Below are 24,707 nucleotides of genomic sequence, written 5' to 3' on the forward strand. Positions count from 1 at the left end.
TTCATCTATGCAGAGTCCCTGGCATCTGAGAGAAGCCATATGACCCACTTCAGGCCAATGACATAGCAAAGGTCCTTGGAAGGGGGTGTCCCTTCCTAAATATGGAAAGATGTCCTTTCCTACAGGCAAGGTCATTTGGCACTTATACTTCCTCCTGTTGGGACACAGATGTGATGGCTAGAGCTGTGGCAGAAATTTTGCAACATGAAGACAAAAGCTGGCTATAACAGAGGACAAACTAGGATGGCCTAGTTTATCCTGGACTGCCTGTCTCCAGACTTACTGTTACGTGAGAAAACATATTATTCCATTTGTTAGGTTTTCTGTTAGAGCAGGCAAGTACATTCTTAGCTGATATCTACCCTGATTTCTCTTTGACCTAGAAGAAGCTACAGAGAAACTTTGGACACTTTGCAGATTTACTTGGACCTATTTAAGAAATAATTAGAGGTCAACTTGAGATGTCGAATTCTGCTGCCCAAACCTGTCACACTTCCCTTTCTAGCAGACCCACCACATGCTGCAGGATCACACAATACAATTACTGAATTATGGTTTTATCATTGTCTGCAATATTTTGACTTCCCTTGGGTTCCAAAATATTATGTTTTAAAATCTCCATACTTGCCCTTGGTTGGGTTCCAAAAAGAAAAGACATTACTGGAGAGCCTGTGCCTTCCTAAGAAGCACTGACAAGAGTACATCTTGAAGTGAGTACATTAATGGGTGTCCTTTAAACCCTCCACTTCCCATTTTCCCATTAGAGCCTCCTTAATTTGGCACCACAGGATTCACTTAAATTACCTTCTTAGTTGGGATTAGGGGAGCAAAAGGAGACCACAGGGCCCTGACCCTGACAGTTCAGACTGTCAGCGCCAGGAGACTGACACACTTTTCTCCTCGCTAATCCCGCACTGTATGGCATGGTCTCAATTTTGGAGAAATCTGAATGCTTATACACTTAGCCAATCCTCAAGTGATTCAGATAGACTCAGTACTGAATAAGTGAGCCACTTATGTATCTTGAATATCTCTGCTTGCTCGATGCCAGGGCCTCAATATTTTGATAAAGCGATGACAGGAAAAACACAGAGAACAAAAAGCAAAGGCAAAGAAAATACTATAAGTACGTGGAAAAACTATGAGCTGCTAGAATTTATTTTCTATGTTAGAGAGGGAATATAGTTCCCTAATGCAATTTTCAAAACGTAGATTTTAGAAGCCAGATTGGTTTTCCTTCCTTTTTCAAGGCAACTGAAGCAGAGTTGGGCTCAGAAAATTCAAATTCAAGGGTCAATTTCTAAAAGCCACTTTGAATGGTTTTGCTCCAGAATGTGCCAAAAAAGCACACCAAAAAGAGCTTTTAAAACCCTCTCTGTCTGTAGCAGCACTGTCAAACAGAAATACAACACAAACCAGATTTTCTAGTAGCCACATCATAAAAGTAAAAAGAAACAGGTGAAATTAATATTAATATTTTTATTCAACCCAAAGTATTATTATTTAAACATGTAATTAATACATAAATTATTACTGAGATGCTTTATATTCTTTTTTTCACACTAAGTTTTTGAAATTGTGTGTGTTTTATACTCGTAGCACATCTCAATTGTACTAGCCATATCTCAAAAGCTCAATAGCCACATATGGCTCACGGCTATACAGCTACAGTACTGGATAGCACTGGTCTATAGTACCTATCCTCTCTGTAACACACACATACACACTCAGAGTTAATAGCATAAAGGTTGTCATTATAGCAGGATGATATGTAGCTCGTTTTCACCCCTTCTACCCCTCCCATATACTCAGTAGAGTGCAGGAGACATAAATCAGCTGCAGGTATATATATATTATATATATATGTGTGTGTGTATATGTATACATGTATATTACATATATATATAATAGCTTAATCCAGATAAAGTTTTTGTTATTCACCATTTTTGACTCTAAAATGGCAATTTCATATGGTTCAAATTAATATTTTAACCCAAAGATTTCATGAGAGGAGTTACTGTGAGATTCAGAACTAGGCATATAGTAGACCTTCCAAAAAGTTACTGACATGAGTGGCTGCTAATTGCAAAGATAACAACCACTGTATTTTACATTCACGTGCAGCAATTCATTAACTGTTAACATACTTGGTTCCTTCTTTTTAAGTCAACACACAGTTTCTATAAGTCTGACTGAAAGATAATATTTTATCAAAAAGCAAGGCACTGGCCAATGACAGGTGCTCTTGGCCACCATGTGCAGCTTAAGGTCTATGACTGCAAATGCCTGAAAAGATATAACTTAAATGCTTCAGAAGCCCCTCAAACTCAGTCTTTGCCAAAGTGTCACCATCATCACAATCATAAAACTGTCACCATCATCACAATCATAGTCATCATCATCAGCAGTACCACCACCACAGCCATCATCATTGGGTCATCATCACCATTATCACCACATCATTGTCATTACTGTCATTATAACCATTATCACAACCATCATCATCATTATCACCATCACTACCATAATCATTGTTGTTCATCACCATTACCAACACCATTATCACCATCATTACCATATCTCCTGTTTAGTAAGCCCTTACTTAGTTCCTTTTACCCACTTCTTCACCTGTTGAACTATTCAATCTTTAAGACCCAGTTTAAATATCAACTTTAAGCCACCCCTGCAACCACGTCACAGGTCAAATGAATTTCTCTCTCATTTCTTGGGAACTACTGAAAAAGCCCTTTGTATATATCTAGGTTATAACATAATGGCCCAATTATATAATCTTCTCTACCTACTTTCAGCTCCTACCACTAGGCCTGGTACTCACTACAAGACTCAAAATAAATATAAGTTGATTGAATTCAAATGAGTGGGTTTCACTTCAAGCACCAGTGCCTTTCACTTGGTAATGCATTCCTTCGATGCTGAGCTAAAAAACGATTTTGAGGCTGTGATCTGATATTTGCAATCATTTTATATATATTCTCCTTTCAAACAGGCTGTACATAAACATATGCACGGACTATAACTTGTATGTCTTTGCAGATTTCGGAGCACTCTGCAGAGACCCACTTTAATAAATATTCACATACCATACAATTCACCTACAATTCACCATTGAACTATGGTTCAATGAGTTTTTGTATATTCACAGAATTGTGAAAACATCACCACAATCAAATTTTAGGAAATTTTTTTCACCCCAAACAGAACCCTATACCCATTACCAGTCACCTCTCACTCTCCTTCCACCAGTTCTAGGCAACCACTCATCCATTTTCTGTCTCTATAGATTTGCCTATTTGTCATATAAATTAGATCATACAATGTGGCCTTTCTGACTGGCTTCTTTCACTTAGCATGATGTTTTCAAGGTTCTCTTATGTTGAAGCATCTATCAATACTGCATTTCTTTTCATTACCAAGTAATAGTGCACTGTATGGATGTACCATCTTTTGTCTATCCATTCAACATCAATTCATCCGTTTGAGTTGTTTTCACTTTTTGGCTATCATACATAATGTTGCTATGACCCTTCATGTACAAGTTTCTGTGTGACTATATGTTTTCATTTCTTTTGGGTGTATATCTAGAAGTTGAATTGCTGTGTCATATGGTAACTTTGTTTAACATTTTGAGGAACTGTCAAACTGTTTTCCAAAGTGGCTGCACCATTTTACAGCACTATTGGCAAATGTATGAGGTTTCCAGTTTCTGCACATCCTCACCAACACTTGCAATTGCCTGTCTTTTTTCTGGTAACCATCCTAGCGGATGTAAAGTAGTATTTCATTGTGATTTTTATTTATATTTCCCTAAAAACTAATAACTTTAAGCATCTTTTCATATGCTTACTGGTCATTTGTATATCTTCTCTAGAGAAATGTCTATTCAAATGCTTTGCCCATTATAAAATTAGGTTATTTGAGTTTTATTGTTTAGTTATAAGAGTTCTTTTTTTTTTTTTTTTTTTTTTTTTTTGAGACGGAGTCTTGCTCTGTCTCCCAGGCTGGACTGCAGTGGCCGGATCTCAGCTCACTGCAAGCTCCGCCTCCCGGGTTTACGCCATTCTCCTGCCTCAGCCTCCTGAGTAGCTGGGACTACAGGCGCCCGCCACCTCGCCCGGCTAGTTTTTTGTATTTGTTTAGCAGAGACAGGGTTTCACCGTGTTAGCCAGGATGGTCTTGATCTCCTGACCTCGTGATCCGCCCGTCTTAGTTATAAGAGTTCTTATAACTCTTATAGAGGATACATATCTCTTACAAGCCACATTATGAAATACGCCTTGCAAATATTTTCTCCCATATTGTAGTTTGTCTCTTCTTGATAGTATCCTTTGTAGCACAAAAGTTTTAATTTTGATGAAGTCCAATTTATCATATTTTTCTTTAGTTATTTGTGCTCTTGGTGCCATATCTAAAGCGGCTTTGTATAATCCAAGTTCACCAAGATTTATGCTGATGCTTCATTGTAGGAGTATTATAGTTTTAACTCTTACATTTAAGTCTATGATCCATTTGAGTTCATTTTTGTGCATGGTGTGAAAGAGCCCTGTACATAGCTTGGAGTTTTAAGAAATAATCCATGAAGTGTTTTGTGTATTTCACAGCCACATTACCAATAATGTCTTCTTTAATGGCAACAATATTTGAGTATGCCTTCTCTTGAGTATTTCAGAGAGAGACTTAGCATTCAAGATGTCCAGAGAAATTAATACAGGAAGAACCCGGGAAAGCTTCAAAGCTTGTTCATCATCAAGTCACTGTTAATGTTGGTAAAATTCCCCCAAAATTGATTTTAGATTGTCTTGGATATCTTTCATATCATTATCTTGAATGATTTATATATTCTGAATATTGAAAATTCATTAGGAATTTATGTTTTTTCTTTCTTTCTTTTTTTTTTTTTTTGCTTTTTGGTGTTATTTATCCTTCCTTCCTCCCTCCCTTCCCTTCCTTCCTGTCTTCTTTCTCAACACTCTCTCTTTCTTCCTTCCTAAGTCCCTTCCTTTCCTTCCCTCCTAACTGCCTTTTTCCCTTATTTACTTCCAAATTTCCTTTCTGAATTCTCCCCTCAAATCAAGTGTAAGCTGACTGAAAACCTCCTCTATGTGTTGGTCATCTTGGCAGGGCTTTCCCACCCACCACACCCACCTCCCACACACAGTGCCTAGCACAGGGCCTGGCATGTGGTAGATGTTCAGTAAGTGTTTTAGGGTTTAACTCAAATAGTTAAGCCCTTTCCATGAGTTCTGAATCTAAGCTGTAAGGGTTCCTTTCATCCATAGTGACTGTACATACACAATTCCATCTATATTCAGTGTTGGTGGTGGAGGTAGGGGAAGCATTTATTTTATAATAACTAGAGAATAATAAGCATTGCTTCATGTAGATGAAAAAAATGAGAAGAAATAGTAACAAAGTGCAATCACATCTACACGAAATGTATGCATGAGAAAAGAGACTAAGGGAAAACAGAATTAAAATGTCAAGTCTTTTTCTTGAGTAAACTCATTCTTCTTTTTGCTAGTCAATATTTCTCATAATATGTATATGTAATTTCTATTTTTTAAATGGTAAAACTATTTCAAAATAAATATTTACTCTTGATTTTCAGATATGAAAAGAGATGTAATGTCACTGCTATTGGTCACTTTAAAATGTCAAATAAGAGAAAGCACTTTTATAATTATGAAGTTTTATACAAATTTTTATTTTGTATAAGATTATTCTTATCTCGAATGATATAATATTATTATTCTTATCTTGGATAATCACAAAACAATGATTCAACCTTATTCAGCCCATTACACTGTTAAAATATCTAGCACTACTAGAATTTCCGATCATCTAGCATAGATAATTTTCCATATTCATTTGGCCCTACCATGATGATAGCATACCTCCACCTCCTCCTCTCCCCTGCTTTCCTGACCATGTGTACATTTCTACATATTAAAGAAGAATTTCCTGGTCCCTTAATCTTTAAGTGAAGGAAGCTCTACACTTCCAGGGCTCGTTAGAAAGCACCTAAGTGGGATGAGTGGGGTGCGTGGACCATGGAACTGCGCACAAACACAAGCGCACAGTCAAGTCCTGCATCTACAACAGGCAGACTGCTCCAGATGTGGAATGAGTGGGCCATCATATAATCCATGTCTAAAAACTGGGAAAATCCACTAGATTCTGTAAACTGTTTGTTGGCTGGATTTAAGAATGCTGGAGCCTGTAGTTATCAGTTCTGTTCTGGTGCCACTGAGGCCGAAGTGAATAGTGCCAAGAGCATTTCAGGAGACAAAGGCGTAATTCAGATAGCTTACAAAAAAAAAAAAAAAAAAAAAGAACAAAGACATCCCTGGTGGCAGAAGCTGGCCCTCCCTCCCTCCCAGCTGATTTGGCGAAGTCCCTGTTCTGTGGACTTCCACATCAGAGGCTGAAGCCCTCCTAGCCCTCTGCTGGCTGCTGTTCAGTAAAATCACCATCCCATTCCATAATTTTGATCATTTTTACTTCCTCAGTTAATGAAACTTAAAGCATGTTTTCAGAGATGCTAAGGGGCAGAGGTCCATTTTGGCTGAGGTCAGTCTTGGCAGGAGTCAACTCCTCTTTTCCTAAGGTTTTATATTCTTTTTAAAAATCATATTATTTCAAGTATTGAAATAAGAAAACATTAGATTATGCAATGGAAAGTGGCTCATGGTTGCTGCCACAGATTTTCATGTATATACTTTAGTTGTATGAAAAAGCTTAACTCCAAGCTGGAGTTTTAAATAATATTTTCCAGGCTCAATATCTCCCTGAAAAATTCCAAGCCAGTTCTGGGAGCCTCTTTCATTGGGTATCTTATTTTTTTCTAAATCCTTTCTTATTATAAACACATAAATTATTCCTAATACCACCATGAGGGAAAGGTAATGCCAAACATTTTATATCCAGTTACAGTTGACCAACGTGAATGTAAACAATGTTACTATACAGTTTGGATATAGCCTTTCTAATGGCAGCTTGGGAAAAATGACTTGGGTTAGTAGCCAGTTTTCATTGGCTACATGTTAAGGAGAATATGAAAATGGAGGAAACAGGAGGTCTCTAGCCTTGCTTGGTGGGGAACCTATTTGTCTTAAGGCAAACATAAGGTGAAGAGTCAAGAATGTTGTGGTAGAAGATTATCTATTATTGCCAACTTATGGAGATGACATTTTGGAACCTCCTTTCCTCCCCTCCCTCCATACAAATGACAGCTTTCGGCAGAACCTTCCAGAACTGTTCTGAGCTTTTAGAAAGACTCCATCTGTTTAATCATCAAATTCTTTTTATTCACCATTTGACTCTTTTTTGATTATGGGTTCCATATGAAACCATTCTTCTGTCCCCCCTTCTTTGCCTCCCCAAATTCTTCCACCACTCAGATCACAGTCTCAGTTGAAATGACCCTCCCTCCTGAAAGCATCCCTTAACCCCATGACTCCTTCCCATCTGGAAAGCCCCATGACACCCAGGTCTTTGGTCTTTCCTTCCCAGAGCACTTACCATCCTGCATTGTAATTACCAGCTTATCCCCCAACTTCCTTATTAGAGTGTAAGCTCGACTAGGCAGAGACCATGTCATTAGGGCCAGATGCAGCACCCTCTCATAGAAGATGCCCAGTAACTGTTTGTGGAATTGCACAGAGAAAGAATGCACAATATCCAAAAGAGATGAGTCTTCAAAATCCATCACAAGAAGAAGAGAAAGGGGAACCGGCACTTTCACACAGAGGCAAGAACATTCTGCAGCATAGAGTGTATTGGCAAGAGGAGAAGACAGGAGAACTGTCCTAAACACTCAAGGGTTGTGAAAAACTGAATACTTCAGTGGCCTCAAAAAGCAATTGCAAAAGAACCAAAGAACCAGGGGGTGAAATGATAACGTTGTTATAGTATAAAAGAGAGCACTTTTTTTTTTTTTTTTTTTTTACACAGGGCGTCACTCTGTCACTCTGTCACCCAGGCTGGAGTGCAGTGGCATGATCTCAGCTCACTGCAACCTCCACCTCCCGAGTTTAAGCAATTCTCTTGCCTCAGCCTCCCAAGTAGCTGGGACCACAGATGCCTGTCATCATGCCTGGCTAATTTTTGTATTTTTAGTAGAGATGGAGTTTCATCATGTTGACCAGGCTGGTCTCGAACTCCTGACCTCAAGTGATCCTCCCGCCTCAGCCTCCCAAAGTGCTGGGATTACAGGCATAAGCCACCACACCCGGCAGGGTAGATTTTTCAAGAGACAGAGTTCTCTGAAGAAGGAATGAGTTCCCTCAATGTTAAGCAGATTTATTAAGACTTGCTAAGTAGCAGATCCATGCTAAGTGTCTTACATGTATCAACTCATGTAATGCTCAGAAGAATCCCACAGGGGAGGGAATGTGATTTACACACTTGGCCAAGGTCACAGAGCCAGGAGAGCAGGTTTAGGGCCAAGATTCAAATCTAAGTCATCTGATCCCCTGAAGCCCGGACACTTACCCTTGTGCTAATGCATCCCTTATCACCCCAGTGCTCAAGCAGATACTAAGAGACCCCTTCCCAGGGGTTAAGGAGCCCAAGGAGTTAAGGAACACCACCAGATGAGATTACAGAGCAGAAACACTGTTTCCATGACGACATTTAATTGTCACCTCTCAGTCTTCCTTGGCTCAAAGCCAACTCTCAACAGAAATGTGATGGACACAAAGTCTGTTTTGGTATGGGACTATGGCCTTCACATTTCTCATCCCATTTCAGATACCTTCTCTCCCTAGCTCCCATTGGAGCCAGGGCTAGAACGCTGCTCAAGTTCCTGACCCAGCTGTTATAGTGTTTTGAATCAATCCTCTCTAGAGCAAACAGATTTGAAAGTCAATTCAAGCCCAAGACAAAAATCTAGCTCAACCCAATGATATCCCATGGTTACCTAATTGAAGGATATTTGGATATGGAAGCCACCCCACTGACCCTGCAAATCACCAAAGCAGTGTCAAGGTTGGATGTACAATAGACATTCAAATAATCAATACTGGAGTAAGCTCCCAGAAAGCTGGGACTGAGCCATGACTGGATCAACATCTAGTACAGTGGGAGGTCCTCAGTTATTGCTCAATAAATGAGAGTTGAATTAATTAATCCTCCAGAGCAAGCAACCATGAAGAAGTGAGATTTTTCCCAATAAAACAGGTGGTTTTGGGGGTAAGCCGATGTGATGCTGATGTGATCCTTAAGAAAAACAGTGCAAGAAGCTGAGCGGCTTATGCTCAGACCTCACCAGAGATTCAGGTGTTTAATTTCCCTACAAAGAAGGCTTAATCTCAGTTTCATTCTCTGCAGAAAAGCTACTATTAATCAGGATCCAAGAACCCTTAGGTGTAGACACTGTAGCCAATGATCAGTTCAAGCTCACACTCTGAAAGTTGTTTCTTCAAAATCCGGAAGAGGCACCATTCAGCCAAGAAGTTGAAAAGAGACAGGAAATCCCTTCCATTTATATGAAGAAATGTCAATAATCATAAAGAGACAACAAAACTCTAACCAAGATATAATTATGTCAGCCCTGGGACATCAAGACTTAAGCAAAATCCTCAAAGAACAGAGCCAAAATCAATTAAGGAATGTGTCAGTGGTGTAAATCCTTCTGATGTCCCCATATAATACCACCAAATGGTCCATTTTGCTGTTTTACCGCAATATTTTTTTTTAATTAAAATCTAAGCCTTTCATATTTGGGTGCCAGAGGGTTTCACCTCTATGGGGAAAAGTCTTCGTTAGAATTCTCCTCTACTTTAAAGAGTTTGTAATTTGGTATAAGATGTTTATCTGAAAAAATAATGTTTATACTGAAATATTTATGGATGAAATGACATAATGTCTTAGTTTTGCTTCAGATAATATAGGGATGAGGCAGAGAAGTGAGGAATAGAAAGGAAACAGGACTGGCAATGAGCTGATAATTGCTGCAATTGGATGGAGGTCATGTGGGGGTTCACTTTAGTATATAATTGACATTTTAAAAATTAACAGTAATTTACCCAAGCCCATTGGCCCAACAGAGAAGAGATGGTGTTCCTAGAATACTCTACTCCATTCCACAGAGGCATCTCCTGCCTTTGGAGGAAGAGAAACAACTACTCATCAGCACCAGACTCACGGCCATACCTCATTTGAGGGCTTGTATGTTTCTCTCCACATATCTGCATGGATGCCAGGCTTCCATGCAGGCTTCTCATGGCACTTTCTTAAAAAATAAGATTTACCAGGGGATTGTTAATTACTTAAAAGTCTCTTCTCCAAATATAGGCATTTGAGAAATTCAGCTTTGCAATGGGCAGTTAGCTTCAATAGAAAAGCCTTCTCAACAAATGAAAGCCTGCAAAGGAAAGCTTCATAGCTATTTAGGACATAGTTCTCCAGAAATTTGACAGGCAATGCCCAGACATGAGAGTAGATTATAAAAGGTTCATATTGGAATCAGTTGCATAGAACTGAAAAGGTGTATGTCCCCAGAGAAAAGAAAATGGCTCTGAGTGATGGCCAAGTGTCTAGGCTAACCCACCAAAGGCTGAATAGTAGAAAACACTCTTCTCTAAGCTTTCTGAATCTACCTGGTCTGAGCCCATCTGCCTCCAGAGGTGCTGGGCATGACCCAGTGTTAAAACTCTACTAGTGCCACTAATACACTGGCTCAAGGTTCATGATATTTCAGGAAAGAGTTGGGCCACAGGTCCAAGGTGAGAAACAACAGACAGACACAGGCTAGGACTAGACCAGCTGTTCTCAAACAGGGGTGATTCTGCCCTCTAGAAGACCTCTGGTGGTAATGTCTGGAGTCATTTCTGACTGTCACAACTGGGGGAGGGAAATTGACACTGTCATCTAATGAGCAGAAGCCAGGAATGCTACTAAACACAGGACAGGCCCCACAAGAAAGAATTATCCAGCTCAATTTCAACAGGGCTGCACTGAGAAACCCTGGACTAGAGCAACAGTTGCCAAAATCATTCTCCCACAGCTCTCCTGCATGCAATGATGAAAGTGTTGAGGGGAGCCAGTGCAGAGTGGGCAGGAAGAAAGGAAAAAGAAGGTCATTCTTCTAGTGTGCCCACATCTAAATGTATTCTCCTCACAGAAGCCAGAGGCAGGGTGGTGCCATTGTCAAACACATGGCCAAACCACAGGACAATCCTGACAGGTTCAAATCCCACCTTTTGCCATATGACCCAGGACTAGTTAGTTACTTAACCTCTCTGAGCCTCTGTTGCCTGAAATGTAAAATAGAGATGATAACAGTACTTATCTTGGAAGGCTGTTGTGAAGATTAAATGAGTTTATATATATATATAAAGATCTTTACACTGTAGTTATTTGTTATTCTTTTCAAAACACAACCCAGTCATGTCATTTCCATTCCATGGGTTTCTGCTTTTCTTAGGAAAAACATCAATAATCTGACCATGGCCCCAAGGCCCTGGGTGGTCTGGCCTCTGCCCACCTCTCCAGCCTCAACCGACCCAGTTTTCCCCTTTGATCTCTATGCTCCAGTCACACAGGCCGCCACCGAGCAAACAGAAGGCAAATCAGTCCTTCTGCCACAGGGCCTTTGCACAGGCAGATCCCCTCTTATGGAATAAACTCCCCCTAACCCCATCCATCATCCCCACCCCTTCCCCTAATGTGGTTCCCAAACACATCTCAGGGTGCCTTCAGGAAGCTTAGGTGCAGGGACCTCTCCTCTTTCATACACTTACCCAGTTGTCATTCTGCATTCTGATGTCTCATGCTTTGACTGGACATTAGACTGTTAACTATGTACTCAATAAATAAATATTTGTTCATTCTCTCAAGAAATAACTGACTTCCCAGCATAATTTGTTTTATGAATGAGTCAGTGACTAAACAAATGACTGAATCCTTGAGAAGGAGCGCTTAGCTTGCCTTACCTCAGTCTAGTGTGTTACATTAGAGCAGTTGCAACAAAAAGTTGCAATTACCTTCAGCTTCCTGGAAGCCAAAAATGCTCTGAGCTTGCCTCCAAGAATGCTACCCATACCTTGGAGGCAGTTGACTTGTACTTGACCAGGCACTCCTAGAATGTTCTCTTTGCTTCTGTCTCAATAAACTCAGTCAAACCAACTTTCCCTAGGCTGAAGAATAAGGTGGGGAGGCTTTTCTTTGTACATGGAAGGAGTATGGGGCTGTTTTCACTTGACGTGAAACTGAGACTGGCTCTGGGAACCCCAGCCCCACATCTTTCTAAGGTAGGAGCAGCAGAAGTCATTCATGTTGAAGGGTCATTTGAAAGCCATTTCTCTTTACTAAACCACAGAATGGTGGTTTTGTTTTAATGCTTTGACTTTAGTATCAATCAGCTTATTTTCCCGGAATTTCTTAATATGGGAAATGTAAACATTTTCGAACAACGTATTCTAACACTTGTTAGAATGATTTGTTAGAATGATTTAACAATGATTTAACAAACCTTTAAATGATTTAACAAATGATTGTTAAATCATTCCAACAAATCTTATGTATTTGACCACGGCACCATGGCCTTCCCCACTGTACTGGTCTAAGTCCTGAAGGCAACAGAATTCGACACAGATGATTCCAGTGAGGAGACTTCAATGGAGACGCTACAGAAGTAGGGGTGGGCAGGGTTAGTGAAAGAAATGAGACCTTGAGGCATCCAGACACTAGCAACACTGGACAGCCATTACCACACATCAGGCTGAAGGGCCAAAGGGAGGAATAAGTCAATCCCAGCGACACTGGGAGCCATGAATGGGCACTGCTGAGAGGGAGCTATAGTCATGGAGAGAAGCTGCTATGGCCAGAGATGTGGCCCCAAAGCAAGAAGGGAAGCAAGAGTAAATTCTCTAGATTTTTTTCTCTTCTGCCTCTCCCATCTCCTGAAGTGCCTCTTACTGGCCCCAGACCCTCCCCAGAGTCAGCCAGCAAGGGAACCCCAGTGATGCCGCTCACAGGGGTCAGTTTCCAGGAAAATGACCAGAAGAGGGGAAGCAGAGAATAACCACTGGACCTACCCAATCCCACACTGCCTTATAATAAAGCATTAGTTGACAGGAGCCTTGAAAATACATTGAAGGGAACGTTTTCCAAGAAAACTTCCAGAGGCAGAGCCAGGAAGAGAAAGAAGCTCCAGGCTCAGGGCTCAGTGAAATGAACACGAAAACACCAATTTCAAAATAGAGTGGAAAGACAGCAATTGAACTGTTATCATAACTGCATGCTGGCACTGGCTGCAGTGTACTCTGCAAATGTCTTCAAGTAAGTGAAGCATCAGGGGTGAGGTAATAACAGACTTCTCAGAGTTGGCCTCAGCTTCCTGCAGGTTCGAATTAAGATCCCAGGGAATTGGCTTAACCAAAAGATCAAGTCAAACACTGCATTTCAATTTTCACAATCTGTTGGTTCCCAAATTCCATGACTGGAAAACAAAAGACTCGTCGTCCCACTTGACTGGCAGCTTGCCTTTGAGCTATAGTTCTCGATCGCTTTGCTCCTGGAAACTGAGTGGTCTCCCTTAACACATCTTATTCCCCAGGCAAAATTGCCAGAGCCAGACTCTCCTTTTCTGCCCCCAAACTCACTCACGCACGCACACTCTCTCTCTCACCCCTCTTCCCACATGTTTGGTCTGCTTTGGTCTGCCTCCTGCCCAAAAGTCAAAATTAGAATCTAACAAGACAACCATTATGTTGAGAAAATGCGGAAAGCATGTTGAACCCCTGTGCTTTGTAAAGCACCAGAACAGGGATAGGAAAGGGGGAAAAAAAAGACAAAGAGGAGAGAGAAAGATGGGGAAAAGTGAAGAGAAGGAAGAGAGGAAGGAAAAAAAGAAACAGGAGATGGAGTGGAGGAGAAGACAGAGTGGGTAAGAAAGGGGGAAAGGAAAAAGAGGCAGCCAGCAAAAAGCAAAGTATAATTTTCATCAACATTCATTCATTCATTTGACAAACATTTATTGAGTATTTAGGAGAGATCAAGAACATTCAAAGCCCACCTCCATGCTATTCCTCCCTTAAAATCCTCTAAGTCTTCATTGACTTGGATCCTTTTGTAATAGCTCCTTCCAGTGAGGAAACAGATCTTGATGTTTACCCTCTTCATCCTTAGGGTTGAGACTTCGCTTGATAATATATGGACTGGATTTTACCAAGGCAAAGAAAATGTTACAGGGAGGCAGAGAAACCCTACGAACTGGGATTTGCCCAAGACCTGCCCTTCAGGGTTGAGGCAGGCATCTGGCATCCAGGCAGCAGTTGGTTTCCCTTGGATGTCCACATGCCCTGTACTGGCATAGATTGTCCACCTCACCAGTGTTCTCATTTCTCTTCTATCCTTTCTGCTCTAAATGAACACTGTAAGAAGTGTTTCCCTAGAAAAAGATCTGGCTACCCAGAGGGATGTTGTGAAGAAAGGAACAAATGGAAAGGAGAGACAGAAGTGGAAAGAGAGTAAAAGGGGCCATTGTAACTGTGCATCAATTTATAGGACCAGCCTAACCCTTGAGGACTGTCCAATTTCACACTCTCAATTTAAAGTTGGGCACACTGTGGACCAGAAAGAACCACAGGTTAAAGAATGATGGAATTTTGGAGCTAGACAGAATTGTGTTGTCTGCCAAGCAGCATGCATTGATGGAACAGGTCTTTTGGATCCCAGCCAGGGTTTACAACTCATAGGGAGCTCCATCCCCTGAGGATTTGAATCTGAGAACTGTCAACTCCACTGGGGACCTACATGGTGAGCTGGTCTTTAATGCCAAGAAAGCAAGCCAGAATCAAGAGGTCAAAATCATCTACACAGAATGGGAAGTCCCCAGGCCACTACAACCTCTATGCCTGATCATTGTGCTGAATGGGAAAATACATCCTGTGTGAATTCCATGTGAAAATAAGTCCAGTTAAATCAGAGATGAGACCCTACAAAGCTCTTCTCTCTTCCCTAGTTTAAGAAACACCAGTCTAAAAAATGAGGCTAGTTACAGGTTTCTCAACCTCAGTACCACTGGTATTTTGGGCCAGAAAATTCTTTGTTGTTGGGGCTGCCCTATGTGTCGTACGATGTTTAGCAGCCTCCTGGCCTCTACCGATTGGATGCCAGTGGCACCTTCCTTCCAGTTGGGATGACCAAAAATGTCTCCAGACCTTGCCAAATGTTCCCCTGAGAGGTAAAACCACCCCTAGTTGAGAGCCATGGGCTCAGAGAATCACTGAATATTAATGAAGTCATCTGAGTCCACAGGTCTGTTACCAGATGGAAAGACCAGGTCAGGTGTATCTGGGCTCAACCAACTACAACTGGCAGAGTCAGGCTATGAACTAGGGTGCTCAGGGTTCTGCTCACTGCACCAATAATTCTTTTTCTTTTCTTTCTTTTCTCTCTCTCTCTTTTTTTTTTTTTTTTGAGACAGGGTCTCATTCCGTCACCCAGGCAGGAGTGCAGTAATGCAATCACAGTTCACTGCAGCTGCAACCTCCCAGGCTCAAGAGATCCTCCTATCTCAGCCTCCTGAGTAGCTGGGGCCACAGGTACGCAACACCATGCCTGGCTAACTTTTCGTATTTTTTTGTAGAGACATGGTTTTGCCATATTGCCCACACTGGTCTCGAACTCCTGAGCTCAAGTGATCCACCGGCCTCAGCCTCCCAAAGTGCTGAGATTACATAAATAATTATTCCTTCAGGATTTGATATGTGCTTCCTCTGTACTCTCAGCTCCTTAGTGTTTCTTTGTGTGATGTGGCTGCCCTGTCCCTCGCCTCAAGGGGTTAAATCTGGCAACGCCCCCTTCAGCATTAGATCAGGTACTGCTCAGAATTCTTTCAATATGTTGTTGCCCTTGGATTAGAAGAAAGGGCCAAGACTGCCTCCTCTGACTTGCCATCTTTTAGGAGGGTGGAAGGCCTGAATATGTTTTTTCCCTTTTTTTAATGGGTGACCTTCCCTAGTCCCTATGTGGCTGCTGTGAGGATAGAGATAACATGAAGTATGGTGCTTGGAATTATTTAAACTCTATGATTCACAAGCATTTAGATTATTTAACTGCTGATTATGATTATTTAAGCTGAAAGACTATACTTCTCTAGCTCAGAAAATGTTTGTATTTCCATTAAAAACCACCAGGCTGAGGGCCTTTTTGACTGACATTTTTCACTATTAAAACTATACATACAGTGCATGTTTTTGGCCAGAAGACAGTGTGTCCCTTATTTTGTTTTAAGATAAGAAAGCCAACTTCAAAGGCCTTCTCCAACTAGTTCTCCTCAGGCCCCCTTCCTCCCACCACCTCCCCATCCTGCTGTCCTCCTACCCCAAAGAAGGGAAGAAGCACCTATCTGCCCACTGCTTTCTACTATTTAACGAAAACTGATGCCACTGTTCCCACACTTGAAATTCTTACACTGATATCCCAAGTTCTTCATTGGGAGACAGTGCTTTCAATGGCTAAGACTGTGAACTATAGTGTCAAATAGACTTGTGTTTGAGTTCCACATATATGAGCCTCAGCGTCTCCATCCACAGAATGGGGCAATATTACTCCCTGCCTCACAGGAGGTGACAGCACTATCTGGATGAAGTACTTAGTCCATGGAATCAGCACTTAATAAGTGTTCACTGGTAATATTAATCCCATCACCTAAAGTCTGCATGCACTGAATAGTATATATGCCTGGGCTAATTTAATTCTCTGAAGACATTTTAATCCAAGATAGTACATTCCTCAAGGCAAAGATGAACTTCTACCTGACATGCAATTTAACTCATCCCTGCTTGGCTCATATATTTAATAACCTAAGAGTTTTACGAAAAATAAACGCCTAAAAATTCAGGGAAAATTCTACTGTGGATGTATTAGAGCAGTGTCCTAAACCACGCAGTAACTTTCCTTTTTATTTCTTTCTTTCTCTTTTCTTTTTTTTTTTTATTGGCAGAGTTTCTGCATTCAAATTAAGTTCCTCAAGGGAAGGAATGAAAAAGATCCCAGCATTTCCTAAGTATCATCTATGTGACAGGGCATTTATTTAGTGGAATTACATACAGGAGGGGTCTTGGAGATTGCCTTTGCCTTTCACTTGGGATGAAAATTTCCTCTGCAGCATGCAGAACACGTGAGACCATTCCTACTGCTACAGAGTTCTTTTGCACTAAAAGAAAAATCTTCCTCCTCTCAAATTTTGCCTACCAACTCCAGCACAATCATCTGAGGCAGCATGAATCAAGTCCAGTTTTCTTCTTACAGTCACTTATTTAATAGTTAAAAGAAGCATCTGTCTTCTTGGCCTTCTCTGGACCTAATACCCCTTACCAGTGGAGCTATCCCCAGCACGATGAGATTTTCAGGTATACTTCAGCTTGTTTGCTCACTACATGCCTCCTCACAGTCTACCAACCATGGTACCCAGAAATGAACTCAGATATGCACTAAACATACATGTATACAAATAAATGTCTATTAGGAATAGACTAGAGGTATAATTGCAAAGTTGTTTTTTACTGATAAGTGACATAACATACCAGTTGACCTATTTTTCTTCAAACTTCATTCACGTTGTCAGAGACTGCTAATTACCCCTAATATCCATTCTTTCCTTTCCTTCCTTGGAACTGGATTCCCAGAATGCAACTAAAGACTACATTTCCCTGCTTGGTCTTGAAGCTAAGTATGACCATGTGGCTTAAAACCCTGGCCAGTGGGCCCCTTCCCCCACACTTGTTCTCACATCTAGTAAAATATAAGCTCCACCAACAGGAGGATTTTTGTTCATAGAGTCCTTTCTGTTCACTAAGAACAGGGCTTAGATAAGTGCCTAGGGCTTAGAACAGTCCTTGCACATAGCAGATGCTCAGCAAATATTGAATAAACTGTGAAATGACTCAGATGTCAATGGATGGGATGTGTAACTTCAAGGACAGGGAGGTTTCTTTCTCATGTCTGCTTTCTGATGGATGGAACAGGGATTGTTGGATAGCTGGAACTGAAGCGGAAGTCTCACACTAAGAGGTGCAAGCAAATGCTAAAAATGGCAAAATGTCAAGACAGAAGGAACATGAGTCCCTAGTGATTACAAAGCTACTTGTATGAGCTTCTGGAATGTGGGGTTTTCTGATTCTTGCATTTGAAGCTAACTAGAACTTTCCTCTATTCTAAAGTTATTTTCTTTATAGTTAAGTTTTACTTACCCACTATAAGTTTTATGTTCAGCATCGGTTTTTTTTGTCATTTTGTTTTGTTTTTGCTGTAGACTATAAGCCATCAACTTCAGAGTTAAAAGAAGGAAACAGAAATCTGGAGTGGTAAGCAACTGTGCATTTATGTCACTGCCTGCAGCTAAAACCAAACTTGATTTTGAGTGAGTCGTTTTTTGTGACATTTATTCCTTCCCTCTCTGCTACCTGTCCTGAATCAGTACATGTAACTCAAAAAGCTTCATTAGGCTTCATCAGTGTTCTAGCTGATTTAAATACCTGTCGGAACTGAGCAGGTAGTAAAGAGAAACAGATGACAAATAGGACATTCTAGGATACATTACCATAGTATTTAATATTTTTTTAATTGGGCATGTTAAAGTTTTTCTAAATAAACTACTGGTTAGAGAAAGAATAGTATTATAGCAAAAAAAAAAAAAAAATTCTTGAATGGAGAAGGCCAAATTGTAAATTAAAGACAGGATTAGTGTATGCTAACTGTAATGGATGTAAATAACATATTAATATATGTATAGCCTTTTGTGGATTAAAAATCACTTTCTCATGAATTTATAATCTCAGTCAATCCCCATAATATCTCTGTAGGCTAGCACAACCCTCTTGTTTATTGAGTTTATCAATTTTAAGTAACAATTGGCTTCAAAACTCTTCTCCCAGACCCCATTTATCCTGTCCAAATTGCTAGGCACTTAGGATTCCGTCCTAAAAATATGTGATTTGTCTTTTCTCATGTTGGCACGAAGTAAAAAATAAATTGATTTTATCATTTCTGCACCCTTGCTCTCCTTTGAAGGGTACTTACCTAATGAGTGGCTCTCTCAGAAAGGATCTTAGATCAAAGAGGCCAACAGGATAATGCCCTCGAATAAGCTGCTGCCTTACCTCACTGTAAATGTCCTAAAATAATCCAGTGTATACAAAGGCTTGTGAGGCTATCTGGAGAAGATGTCTAAAACCCAACAATACCCAGTAAATTAAGATGAATTACACCATATCGTCAGATGAGTTAAAAACATAGGGGCCTGCTGAAAATGTTTGTATAAGCATAGGAAATCACCACCAAAAGTCTAAAATAAACATTTCAAAAAATGTGACTATTAAGCAACTATCAAAACCCTTATTCAACTTAGCATTTTATACTAAACTACTATAGTAGTTGAAATCATCCAAGCAAATGCACACAGATTTTTAAGTACTGTATCTTACGACCCTCAATTTCTTTTAGCCACAGATTTCAACTCCACCTGCCATACATTAAATAATTGGGCTTTGGTTACTGGAATGTAAGCTTATTAACTGGCATTAATAAAATCAAACATAAAATGATGTTCTTAATATACTTTTAATAAAATCCTTTTAAATATGAGTAAATGTAACAAAATTGAACCATTATGAAATGTTTTAGCAAGAAGTTTCGGATATATTTTAAGTAAAAGAATAATCTTATACACAAGGAAAGATGAATATTATGTACTATGAAAACATATGGTTGGGAACTGTTAGTTTCTTCCAGCAGAGGAATAATAACCGGCAGTTAGAATACCAACCAATAAAGAACAGACTGAAGAAGGGTATTGCTGTGGTTTGAATATTTGTCCCCTTCTAAACTCCTATTGAAACTTGATCCCAGGTGGGGCCTAATGGGAGATCGGTGTTTGGGTTGTGGGGTGAATCCCTTGAATAGATTAATGCCCTCTCCCTTGGGGGTGAGTTCTCACTCTGCTAGTTTCCCTGAAAGAGCTGATTGCTAAAAAGAGCATGGCTCTTTCCCTCATCTCCACCTTGCTTCCTCTCTCCCCATGTGATCTCTGCACATACAGCTTTCCTTTCCCTTCTGCCATAAGTGAAGCAGCCTGAGGCCCTCACCAGAAGCAGATACTGGCACCAAGCTTCTTGTACAGCCTGCAGAACCATGAGCCAAATGAACCATTTTTCTTTATAAATTACCCTGCTTCAATATTCCTTTATAGTAACACTAAACAGACTAAGCCAGGAATGTTGAGGGAAATAATCCTACACAAAATACAGTTGGCCTTCTGTATACATAGGTTCCACATTTGTGGATTCAACCAACCACGGATCAGAAATATTTTGGGAAAAAAAATGCATCTACACTGAACATGTACAGACTTTTTCTCTTTCTACTATTTCCTAAACAATACAAGTATAACAACTATTTTCATAGCATCTACGTTGTATTAGGTATACGTAGGCAGGAGATGATTTAAAGTATACAATGATTTAAAGTATACAGGAGGATGTGCTTGGGTTATATGCAAATACTATGCCATTTTATATCAGGGACTTCAGCAACTGTGGATTTTGGTATCTAAAGGAGGTCCTAGAAGCAATCACCCACAGATACCAAAGGGTGACTATACAATCAAGGCTCTCCATTTGAATCAAATTGGCCTCAGTTCCTAAAAGTGTTCCCAGATTACAGGAAATCACAACACACTTCCCATGTCCCTTCTTGCCCCAAATAACCAAAAGGGTCCTTACTTTAGGAAATGACTTTCTAAGTGGGATTCCAAACCTCTTGGGTTACATAAGAAACTACTTTATCTATGTATCTATTCATTTTTTTGCTTATTTGTATATTCATTTCCTTCACTCATTTTACTAAAATGCAAGCTCAACAAGGTCACGTTTGTTCATCTAAAACAGTACCTAGCACATGGTAGATCATCGGTGAATATTCATACATTTTTTAATTAATTCATCCTTTCATTTTTCAAATACTTTTTGAGTGCCTACTATGTGACAGATTCTCAATATCCAATATTAAAAGAAAATTCCACTCTAAATAAAATAAAATCATATCATGAGAAATCTTTACAATGGAAGAATCAGGCAATATTTACTCACTCTAAATCCAGTCGGCATTTAAAATAAGAAAAGCTAAAGAAGAATGGTAGGAGAAAATGTAGGTCAGTGTGGCACATGTCCCAAAATGATATAACACAAAACAAAACTTTGGGTAAAAATTATACAGCCTAAGAGTGGATGTAACTATAAAAAGATAGTACCAGAGGTCACTGTGATGATTAAACAGTTCTGCATCTTGACGTTGGTGGTGGTGACACAAAACACATATGATAAAAGTGGATATAATTAAACACACACAAACACACAAGTGCATGTAAAACTGGAGAAATTGGAATAATGTTAATAGATACGTAAAACTGGAGAAATTTGAAGAAGGCCGGTAGATTGTACCAATATCAATTTCCTCATGTGATATTGTACTTTAGTTATGCAAGATGTTACCAATTAAGGAAATGGTTGAAGGATATGAGAACCCTCTTTGTATTATTTCTCGCAACAGCCTGACAATCCACAGGTATTTAGAAATATGTTAATAAAATAAAATTAAACAGCAGAATGCTCATCAAAACACTGGAACTGAGACAGATGCCCAATAATGATGTAAACCTATATGACAGTATATTGAGTAATTAAAAATAATACAATCCTATGTTTGCAACATAGAAGGTTGTTCACATTCACAAAAGAAGAGGGACTTGCAAAATATGCAAGTACAGTCCAATTTTCTTTATAAAATAAGGAGCATTTGCAAAAGTATACGCCAAAATGCCATCAGTGTCTCTCTCTCCACGTTAGGATCATGAGTAATTTTTTCATGTTGTTTCTCTATACTGCCTCTTTTTTCCTTTAAAATGAACAATATCACCTAACAAATATCTAAACAAATATCTGTCTTTGGATGGGGTTCAGGTAAATTCTGTATAGCTCTGGAACAAGAACCAAGACAAATGGAAAGACATTTCCGTTCAACATAAGGACAAATGAGCTACGTGTAAGAGCCATGAAACGTGAACCACCACCTTGTGAGCCCATGGCCTGCCATGGGAATGGTGTTCACCAGGGCCTGGTGAATTCCTTATGAGTAATCCTGTGAATGGGAGACTGGCTTGTGCAGGCTGGGAGGTTGGACCCAGTTGCTTTCCCATTCTAAAACTCTGTGCCATTTGGTTTGCAATGAATTTAACAGACACCACCTCTTATTTCAAAAGCCCCTTTTAGGTTTCAAAGCACTTTCACATGTGCTGGTTTATACTAATTTTAGTTTGCTACTTAAAAAAAGAAATCTTATCCCTATAAGAGTTCTATAGAGTAAGCAGGGCAGGTATTACCACCTCCATTTTACTGAAGAGAAAACTGAGGCAACCAGAGAGTGATGTTTAATGTTATGGGGTGAGACAGAAATGAGCTATGAGATCACAGTTCCTTTCTCTTGACTCACAGCCCCACCCCTCTTCCCTCTAATACCACATAGCCTCTCCCTTCCCACCAGGGTTTGGAAACTGGGTAGACCTGACATAAAGATGCCTGTCTAAAGATGATGGGTGCCGGTTGAATGAAAAACCAACAATGCTTGGCACAGATGCTAACAATTCACCAACAATGATAATACCCATCTGACTGTTCCCACGAACTTACGTGGACTCAATCAATGTCAAGTAACCCGTCTGTCAATTCAGCTTAAACACTGTGATTGAACAAACCAGTGGCGAACTTGAACAGCCCAAGAGGCTGGTGCCTCTAGTTGAGGATCTCAGTCAATATACTTGCCCTGTATCTGAGTCCTCCCATAGTCCCAGGGCAGAAGCCCACAGGTTGGGCTTCTAGGCCAGTTAAATAGTGAATAGGGTCCATATCAGGTTTAATGAAGCAGGGCTTTGTTACTTTCACCAAAGGAATTAACACAGGAATTTTGTATTTATTTTGCAGTGGCAGCAGATTAAGCACTTCAGCAATAATGTGGCAATTCACCAAAAGAGGTCTTAGTTAGGTGCTATCTGACACCATGAAGTTAAGTGGGAAAACATACACATGGAAAAAGTTTATATGTTTTAGAAAAATAAATCCAAATTTTAGATAAATGATACTCTTCACAAAGTATACTAAACAAAGGACATATTTTCATTGGCTGATAGTGCTATTTGCATACATATATCATTTTCTGTGTGCCAAGCCCTCTGCTGAGAACCCCTCCCCACAACCACTCCCATTCAAGTCATTACGGGAGGAAACTGGAAGTTTCGTGAGGTTAAGGGTATTTCTCCCGAGTCACACAGCCACCAGGTGGAAGCAACAGGATTCCACCCGGGGTCTGATGACTCACAAACCAGTATACTTCACCATTACTTGTTCTCTCAAAATGTTGAAAGTATATGCTCTTTTTATAAACAGGAAGTAATTAAAATTTCTTTATAATGGCATAATAAATCACTTCAGGAGATGGAGAGTTAACTTGAGAACAGTTGGAAAACAAGGAGAAAAACTAGGCTGGACTTGACACATAACACACAGAGAGGAAGAGGAGAGACAGGTGAACAGAAAAGAATACAGGCTGATTGAATCAATGGACTCATATTGCTAATGCACTAATACTAGCATTAGCTATTGTTAATAAATTATTTTTATTCTATACTACATTTATTATGGAAAGTAAAATGCAAAAAAAATATGCTAAATTTTTCAAGGGTAAAACTAAGTCATAAGTTGAATTTCAGTATTTTTAACCTCCATTCAAAAATCAAATCCAAAATGAAGGTGGAAGTATATGTAATTCTAAAATCTTTCTCTATTCTTGTATAAATCATAACATTCCACCTTGTTTTCTAGGAAATGAAGTTTTATTGGTTAATATCAGCAAGATGGAAACTTTCTCAAATAAACCATTTTATGAACTTTGTATATAGACATTATAAAAAGACATAACTTTAGATTCTAACATGAATATATTCATAAATGGACTTTCCATTTTGCATATTGCTGTTTCTTCAATTATTTAATACTACACTATACTTTTGGTCTTTCTCAGCTGAGTGTTTATACACATATTGACAGTAATAATTTTTCTGGGTGTCATTTAAATTCATACACATATTCCACAACTAATTACATAAGTTAATCTTTTAAACAACAGTAAATATTGGCAAATATCAAGATTTTATGTATGCTGTGCTTATAAACATGTATCCTTTCAACAGTGTTAATAAATTATTGATGAAGGTGATAATATCACAGATACTTAAAATACTTTTCTTCTTAGCTACATCACATTCAGTCTCCAGTATTCAATCTAGTCACTCACTCAACAAACCACTGAGCACCTATCAAGACACTGTCATGGGCAGCAAACAATAACTGAGCACCTCTCATGTGCCTGGCACTGCTCTCATCAGCATGATGACTACAGTGACTCAAACAGACAGAAGTTCCAGTCTTAATGAGTTCACATAAATTCCTCGAGAAAATTAGGTAGCAGAAATGGAGCTTGAGGTAGAAAACTGGTTTTGTCGTGGCCAGATGGCCTTAAGCAAATTATGTGAATCTCTCTGAGTCTCAGCTCCCTCAACTCTGAACTGAATATAATAATACCTGTTTTTATCATATTATATTTGATTAGAAAAAATGCTAGTTTATATG

General features: G+C 39.6%; 1 protein-coding gene across 17 annotated transcripts in view; it reads right to left on the minus strand.

Moving 5' to 3' along the window:
• The window catches only part of LOC105482397 (ELKS/RAB6-interacting/CAST family member 2), a 981,466-nt gene that overhangs the window by 356,078 nt on the left and 600,681 nt on the right, over positions 1-24,707 (minus strand). The window contains exon 17 of one of the 17 annotated variants that reach the window (XM_071091921.1): positions 16,948-21,149. The exons of the other annotated variants lie outside the window; for them this stretch is intronic. Coding sequence (XP_070948022.1) covers positions 21,113-21,149 — 37 coding nt within the window. The 3' untranslated portion in view covers positions 16,948-21,112. Of the gene's footprint in view, positions 1-16,947; positions 21,150-24,707 lie in introns of those variants that run through there. 17 annotated transcript variants of the gene reach the window in all.

The sequence above is a fragment of the Macaca nemestrina genome, chromosome 2, assembly GCF_043159975.1.
Source record: "Macaca nemestrina isolate mMacNem1 chromosome 2, mMacNem.hap1, whole genome shotgun sequence".
NCBI lineage: Eukaryota > Metazoa > Chordata > Mammalia > Primates > Cercopithecidae > Macaca > Macaca nemestrina.